The sequence below is a fragment of the Aegilops tauschii genome, chromosome 3 (genome assembly GCF_002575655.3).
Source record: "Aegilops tauschii subsp. strangulata cultivar AL8/78 chromosome 3, Aet v6.0, whole genome shotgun sequence".
Lineage (NCBI taxonomy): Eukaryota > Viridiplantae > Streptophyta > Magnoliopsida > Poales > Poaceae > Aegilops > Aegilops tauschii.
The window spans coordinates 466393827-466402399 of NC_053037.3; the positions used below are offsets into that span (position 1 = coordinate 466393827).

At 44.0% G+C, this 8573-nt stretch overlaps 2 protein-coding genes across 2 annotated transcripts; one reads left to right on the forward strand and one right to left on the reverse strand.

Annotated features, from left to right (window-relative positions):
* Positions 1-37: 37 nt before the first annotated feature.
* Positions 38-3388, reverse strand: LOC109780239 (uncharacterized). The gene is made up of 6 exons (XM_020338826.4): positions 2913-3388; positions 1864-1992; positions 1657-1777; positions 1487-1568; positions 542-695; positions 38-455 (listed from the first exon to the last, which is right to left on the reverse strand). The coding sequence occupies exons 1-6, from the start codon at positions 3234-3236 to the stop codon at positions 321-323; spliced, it is 945 nt and encodes a 314-aa protein (XP_020194415.1). The 5' UTR covers positions 3237-3388; the 3' UTR covers positions 38-320.
* A 4016-nt stretch (positions 3389-7404) lies between these two features.
* LOC109780234 (uncharacterized) lies at positions 7405-8022 on the forward strand. Its single transcript, XM_020338821.1, has one exon. The coding sequence runs from the start codon at positions 7405-7407 to the stop codon at positions 8020-8022; it is 618 nt and encodes a 205-aa protein (XP_020194410.1).
* Positions 8023-8573: the final 551 nt, after the last annotated feature.

Sequence of the window (8573 nt, forward strand, 5' to 3'; positions counted from 1 at the left end):
GATTAAAAGTTAATGCAGCCTCTTGACATCATGATAATAGACCTTGAACTGTGCATTAGATTAAATGAGCTATCAACAAGCAAATTTACAACAGAAGGTGATATACAACAATTGATGTTGCCACCGATACAAATAAGACATTCTGCTAGATTACAATTCCTTTACCTCCAGACATGGCAATCCCGTATGAACAATGACATGATCTTATATCAGGGAAGAGAATCTAAAAATGAATATAAATAATAATGTACAAGTGCTCTCCCCCTAATAAGGGACATATGGCGTGGCAGGCACTTGATTCTTCTCCACCTAAACAATTCTTAGAGAGCCTGATCAGTTCGAGGGATCCCATGCTTTTGGAACCATTCTGGCATATGAAACCTTTCGTACAGGGCTGGCCTCACATCTCTCTGGACAGAGAGATGCTTCAGGAGCGGGAAGATAACCTCCATCAGCTGAAAAACAGTACAAAAAAAATCAATGAACATGTACAAATTAGAGGACCGGAACCATTGAATGACTGGTGTCCATTATCAGTTACTTGATCGTCTGAGTGTTGTCCAGCTGAAAATGGAACACAGGGTATTCCATTCAAAGGCTGCACTATGAAGCTGAACGGATTGTTGTCGACAATGACGATTCTACTGAAATCTTTTGACAGGCAAGAAAGATCTTTCACATGCTCTCTGTATTCCCTGAAATTGCACACCGCTGCTGATATCAGAAAATGAACTTGCTCGCTACTGTAAAGGTTTAGGTTATTGGCAAATAAGTATTGTATGCACTATCAGCCAGTCTTACTCCAAACAAGTATTATGTGCAAAAACATGCATGCAGAGCCGAAGAAAGCACCATCGATTCATTACTAAAGACTAGCACAGGGACATGCCTTGTAGGCAAGCAGAATTGATGAGCTGCTTCTTTCTTCTTTTTCTAAAATTGGCGCTATAAGGCATGACGGAGGGTATGGATGGACCATGAAGAAGAGACAATAAATCCCTTATATTCTGGCCGCCCTGCCTTTGCAGTGCGGCACCCTTCATGGCTGGCATTGCACCGCAGAGATCCAGGGTCACGCCCCCCAACAGTGCAGACTGTAGATATCTTCGTCGCTCTAATCCTTACACTACTCAAGTCTCACACTGCAGATTACCATCTTCGCTCTAATCTTTTCAGTAATCACCCACTGTATGGTACATTTGGTGCATGACATGCCTTAAAAGAAAGGATTGTGTTAATATTGTCAGTTTGTCACTCAAATTGATGGGAAACGACCAATCTCTAGTATTGAACTCATACAAATTATAAATAAACTACATGCGCTTTTCCACCTAAAGAACTGCTGGTTTGCATGTAACATTCAACTGATTAGTTGTGTACACATCACAGGAAGCAAAGTAATGATGGCTATCATCAAGATGCAGCAGCAGCAACACAATGTTACAAAATCACCTGTATCCTATGGGGAAGTTTCTGTAACACTTACGTAGTAACAGTTGATGGACGATAAAGACGGAGTTTGAACCTATTGTGAGCATCTATTATGTCCACTAAAGGTCTTGCATAACCTGAGGAGAAATTTGGACAGGTATGGTGAGGAAGCTGACTGGGATCATGTGACGGGAGAGATGAATAAAATATTAGCAGCCACCATACCTTCCAAGCCCGCTGTAAAGAGGATAAGATCTGCGAATTCACTAGTTTTCTGCAAGAACTCATGCAGACCAGGACGTTCAAAGACAGTAACATGATTCACCTTTTGTTTTCCTTCAACATCCTTTACAGCTCACCAGAAAAAAATTCCTTTATCAGTAACGATTAAAAGGATAACACAATAAAGTAGCAAGAGCCGAAGGTTGGTACCTTATCAGTTGATATGCACTCCATGTCAAAGCAATGTAATCCAGCTTCAACAGCTTGGGTGCGTACAATAGGAGGAAGACCAGATGATTCGTACGCAGAAACTAAAGTCTCGTCCAAGTCAAGCACTACCTGAAAGGCAGTCCATATTTGTTCAGAGATAATGAATGAGTTTACAGCAGAATCGTTAAAGCTGACTTCACACTAAATGTGGCTTGGATTTAGTTTTAACACAAATATTAATTCAGTTGATTCTATTTTGTGGGAAGCCATAAGCTCATCATACTAAATACAGTATGCTTATAAGAACCCTGTTATGAGTATATGTGCCAGTAAAACAGCACACATGCCGATTCATCTATCATCACCAAATGCGTAATATCATAATTCATATCCAATCACGCTGCCAGTATTGACGGGCAGACTCAGATATCTTCTCAAAGAACACCAGCGACAAGAAGTTTCCCAGAAATGGTCTCTCACAAATTGACTACAAGATCAGTGATCAGAAACAATATATTGCCCAATTAAGTATTTGATCCAGTAAAGGTAGCAACACCAGGATCCTGTAAATTTTCTGAACCAGCCCTTGTCTAGAGATGAGATTAATGCAGTTGTTGGCTAATAAATCAATAAGCCCTTGTTTTGGGATGGAAGTGGCTACTAACACCAACTAAGCTTTTGTTTTGGATTTGCAACACAAGTGACTCTAGGTGTTCGTAATCGGAGACGGTGATTATTTACCACCCGACACCCCGAAATGGCCTGCTCTATATCACACATACTAATTCAGCAGCAAATAAAACATACTATCAATCAAAGCTAACTGAATTAACCAGGCAGAACACCCAATTAGCTCAAACCAACCCCTCCGCCTAATCCCAAATTCACCAGCTCGAAGACAGAAATGGACGGCAATTGGATGGAGACACTCCTCCTACATCCACTTCCTATCGGAAATGGAATCCGTCTCCTTCCAAAGTATCTATCCCCCCCTGCGCAGAACACCGAATAGCTCCAAGGAACCCAATGAAAAACCGAATCTTCCGTACCGTGAGGCGTTGGAGGGGCTCGGGCGGGGGCGCCGGGACGGGGGCGGCGTCGGCCGGGATCTCGGAGCGGAGCGGCATGAAGGCCACCTCCGGCGACGGCTGGTCGGGGGCGGCCGAGGCGGATGATAGGAGCGGGTAGCGGAAGCCGACGAAGGAGAGGAGCTGGGCGCAGGAGGGCGTGCCGCGGAGGATCTGGAGCAGGACCTGGAGGAGGAAGCCGATCCAGCCGACGACCGCCTGCCACGCCTGCGTCGCCGCCTTCCCGCGCTGCTGGTGCTGCGCCGCCGCCGCCGCGGTCGGCGAGTAGACCTCCGCGGCCGCCATGGGCGCCAGGGACGGGCTGCCGGGGCACGCGGCGGGGGGGGAGGGGGCGAGGCGAGGCGAGGCCGGAGGCGACCGGAGGGAGGGGGAGGTGGTGGTGGTCGGGTGGTCTTTGTGGCCGCGTGCACGTACGTGGGGGCGGGCGTGGGCGTGCCCGGGTGGGCTTAGCGGAACAGGGGATCGGTGATTGGGGGGCGGATTCGGTGGGCCCGGCGGTCAGCGAGAGTAGGGCTAAACTGGCGAGCTGCCGGAAGTGTAGTAAATTGTCATACGTGCACCCGGAGTTTTCTCTTGGTCACCAGTAGAAGTGGAGTTTTTTTTTGTCTGCATGCATTTCTGGCTGCTGGCTTGATGCTTATCTGCTCGTGTTAACCTAATTTGTTTTGTTTCGACGAAAGTATCAATGGTGGTGCAGTAATGTTGACAGATTAATCAAGTCAATCAGGCTACGTTGATTTCGTTTGCTCGGCAAAGTTTCGTTGATTTCAAAAGTATATTAAGGACTAATCGTTGTTTTTAATCATGAGGATTAAGATACTTTCTCCATCCCGAATTACTCGTCATAGAAATGGATATAAAAATTGCACTAATTAACTTTAAAAATCACTATTGTTGTATAAAATCATACTCTTCGTCCCATAGTATAAGACGTTAAGTATTACTTCCTCTGTTTCTGAATATAAGTCTTTTTAGAGATTTTCCTATGAACTACATATGGATGTATATAGACATATTTTAGAGTGTAGATTCACTCGTTTTGCTTTACATATAGTCCATATGGAATCTCTAAAAGGAGTTATATTTAGGAACATGCGGAGTAGTTTAGTACCATATACTTAGATTTACCAGGTGACGACGCTTCTTTCTACATATGCCGAACTAAGCATAGCTTAGGGTCAGATTTCTTGTGGTGAAATCAACCCATCAGGTTTGAAGTGTTAGACTTGACAAAGATGTTCACATATTTTTTCGGATTTATTCCAGACTTCTCTATGCTATCTTTTAGTTTCAATATGACATGTTGAATTAAGTTTTTTGGAGGTGTTCATAGAAATAGAGTTTGCATGTGTGCGTGCATATGGATAGGTATACATGTGTGCCTTCATAAGTTTTCACCCGCACGTGCATTTCTAGGGATATAATGCACGTGCGAGCGATCATATAGATGAGTGTCGTGCGCATTATTCATGTATGTGATTAACTATGTTAGAAATACATAGAGAAATTAAGATAGTTGGATCAGGTGTTTACATTTTTACTCCGCAATTGCAGGAAATATTCCTTTCTCCCAAAGATGTTATTGCTGTATTGCCCTGCCCTGAAGGGATGCTCGGCCGATATTTCTTTCTTGGTGATTGTACCTAAGTAGGTCATTTTCAGAAAAGTTTGTGCCTAGGTAAGCAGGCACCTCTGATCCCTTTTGTGTTCTCAACAACAATGAAAATGACGTGGGCCATGGTCACTGAATATACTACTAGTAGTGCTGATGTTTCGTGTAAAAGTTTGATAGTAAAAGACACCTAACTGGAGCCAGCCAATGGGAGAGGCAAAACGACCTTATCTTGTTTGTTTGTTTTTGCGAGAAAAAACGACCTTATCTTGTTTGGCCGAAGTCTTGTCTATCACGTGTTTAATACTAATATCCAAATGTAAAAAGAGTATAGTTCCCCCTAGAGTACGGCAAAACATTGGAGAAAGTATCCGGTGAAGACCAAGTGATAGTCATGTTTCAAAGTCTCTAAAGATGAAGGTATTGGAGATGAGATCTTCTAAAGAACATGTCAGGTTTCAGTTTCAAATCCCCTAAAAAATGATTTCAGTTTCAAATTCAACTTCGTGTTTGAGCTATGAAAAAACAAAATCCAGCAACCCACAAATGTGAAACATGTTAAATTATTGTGATTGATGACAATTTTTTTTAGCTCAAGTGCAATTAAATTTGAATTTGAAACCTTACATGTTTGTAAAACATCCGAAGCATGTGATGTAATGTTTTAAAGTGTCTTTTAAACATTTCAAACATGGTTTTTTTACTTGGTTTTCACCTTATATTTTTCCAAAACATTGTTGTTGCGCCTAGCCGAGAAACGACAAGCTTCGTTAGTGCAAAACATACAATTCTCTTTTGAGATTACAACCCACAAAACTGCTGCGGTGTGATTGTATATGTGCTACTTACTGTACCCTCTCGGCGCAAAATAGAAACACATATTAGCCTAGACTCGCATACTAAGGAAGAGTTAAGGGGTTCCTTATGTTTCATGTGTTGGCTCATATAGTTACTGATCATAAATAGTTCTCTATCGGTCGATGTGCCTCAATTTCCTAATACGCAATGCAAGAAAAAAGTAAAACTATGAACCCCTTTTTACACACACAGACGAAATACTTCGCAACGTGCGTATCTTAAATAGATAGCTTCACTAATCCAATTCTCTCAACATGCAAGCATGCAACATCTATAGGAAAAAGACTCATGACAACATGCAAACATGCATGAGAATTTCCAACTATATAATAATCAAACTTTGACTATCTAGGACAACAACAAAAATATGAGGTATATATCACAAAAGATACACTATTGGATTTGTATTCAAAACAAGTTTTCCACAACATGATTTTTAGGTCATGCAGTTTATATTTTATTAGTTAAATTTATGGTCAAGTTTTGACCCAAATGAAAAGGGGGCTAATAAACCTGGACAGAAAGTAGCTGATAATTTATCAGCAAACGAATATCCATTTCTAAGCCTAGGCTCATCTACACCTGGAGAAGAGAAAATTCACAAAATATAGTTAAAAAATATATCAAAAAATCCGATTTTTTTCTGCATAAAAGATAATTTGTTATGGGTTTGGACATATGAGTAGCCCTCAGTAAAAAAGACAAATGATAAGAACAATACATGAACAATAAACTTTTTCATAGACCCTAAATTTGTCAGTTTTGCCGAGAGCTACTCGGACACCCAAATGCTCTGAAATTTGAAGCGCACCTCACGCACTAAATTATCTTCCATGCAATGTATTTTCTAGTAGAAGTTTTGAATTTTCTATTCATCGCGGGTGCAGCTTAGCCTGGGCACCGAATCGCCCCGTACCAAAGTACTGCAGTGTATGTATACCGGCTGAAATTTAGAGGAGTATATTTACATTCTTTTGCGAATCATTTACGAGCGTTTTGCAGTAGGGTACTAGTACAACAGTGCCATGTGGTTTGTTAATGTCCCTGTTAGCGTAGCGAGGGTCCACGCTGAAAGCATGAAGAGATGCTTTGATTAGTTTAGCAGCCATCCTCGGTTGCGTTTACAGATTGGTCTGCACTGGCAGCTGGATCTGGAAAAAGGGGCGACAAAGGAGTGTCATCAGTTCGGCAGCACCGCAACACCGGCACACCTACCTCGTCGAGAGAGGTAACGGGCTTTGCCTACCTCTCGTCGACGCACCAAAGTTTCTTTCGGAACGCTCGCACGGTGCTGCGTCCATTCCTGGCGAAAACTGTGGCGAAAGGAGTATCTGGCCGGCCCTTTTTCTCTTCCCTTCCAGGCGTTCTGCACCCAGCAAACAAAAGTCACAGACACGTGCTGAGAGTGCTATAGTCTCGGGGATTTCTACATTTTCCCCACGCGGCCGGTCATCCTGAGACCTGGCAGAGATAAATTTGCTGCCTAGGAGCATCTACAACCGGACGCCGGACCCGTTCCAAACATGATCAGTGTCCGAACGAAAAAACACCATCCAACCCGCCTTCTCATATCCGGCCCATATCTTAGGCGGTTATGTGACAGCTTTCTCATATCCGGCTCATATCTGGGACGGCTATGGAGACGTATGAACACGCCCGTCACATAGGACTGACTGCTGGAGCCCGTGCCAATTCGGTCATATCCGTCTCCCCTTTCCTTGCTCGAGCGTCACTCTTCTTTTCTTTGTTCACCCTTCTGCGCACTGTCGCCATCAGACCTCCGCCGGTATCGATGCTCCGTTGCCTTCCCCAACTCAAGGCTTTTCCACCGGACGCCCCAACGCACACCACTGCCGACCAGACGGCCACCGGACGGCGTCCCGGTACGTCAAACTCCCCCATATTTTCACCCCGCACTTTACATGCTCGATGAAACATCTGTGCCCGTTTTTTATTCGTTCGGTCATTATTTCTAGGTCTCTAATGGATTCGGCGTGGAATGATGGCTATGGACACGATGATCTTGACGAATTCATATTCAACAAGTTCATCGTGTCGTCGGATTCAAACGATGAGGATGCCGGAATGAGGATGATGATGAGCATCCAAGAGGAGTTCGAGAAGGCAGACGAGCACGTCCTAAACTTCAAGGGTTTCATCAAGGGTCGGATAGTGATTCCGCGTGATAGGATTGCCGGTGCACGACTTCTGTTCATGGACTACTTCGCAGTTGTCCCAACATTCCATGGAACCTTCTTTCGTTGTCGCTACCGGATGAGCATAAACTTGTTCTTGCGGGTAGTGGAAGGCACGGAGAAGGCTGATGGCAACTTCAAGCTGAGGAAGGATTGTTGCGAAAAACTTTCTTTCTCTCCTCTGCAAAAATGCACTGTTGCTGTCAGGATGCTTGCTTATTGTAAAGCAGCAGATGCAATTGATGCAGGAATCCGGATGGGGGAGACCATAGTCTTGAAAACCACGGTGCAATTTGCATGCACTGTGGTGAAGGTGTTCGGACCAGAGTACCTGAGAGAGCCAACTGTGGAGGACATGAAAAAATTGTTGGCAATTGGAGTAGCAAGAGGATTCCCCATATGCTAGGTTCAGTTGATTGCATGCACTGGCAGTGAAAGAACTGCCCAAAAGGTTTGTGTGGGCAATACCAAGGTCATGTCCAAGAAGCCACCATCATACTTGAAGCAGTGGCATCGCAGGACTTGTGGATTTGCCATGCTTTCTTTGGCACGCCAGGTTCGTGCAATGACATCAATGTGCTCCAACGATCTCCTTTGTTCAAGAAACTCCAGTGTGCAACTATACCATCAACGAACACAACTACACCATGGGGTACTACCTTACCAATGGTATCTATCCTCAGTGGGCGGCGTTTGTGAAGACCATATCCGATCCCCAAGGCAACAAACAAACCCGCTTGCAACAATAGAAGGAAGCTCGGAAGGATGTGGAGAGGACATTTGGAGTGCTCCAATCTCGTTGGGGTATTGTTCATGGAGTTGCAATGATGTGGGAACCGGAGACACCTTGGCAGCTCATTACATTTTGTGTTATCTTGCATAACATGATTGTTGTCGGGGGGATGAACCCCGGGTAGGCAACGGAACCCGGATCCTTTTCAAAAACATCGGGGCCAG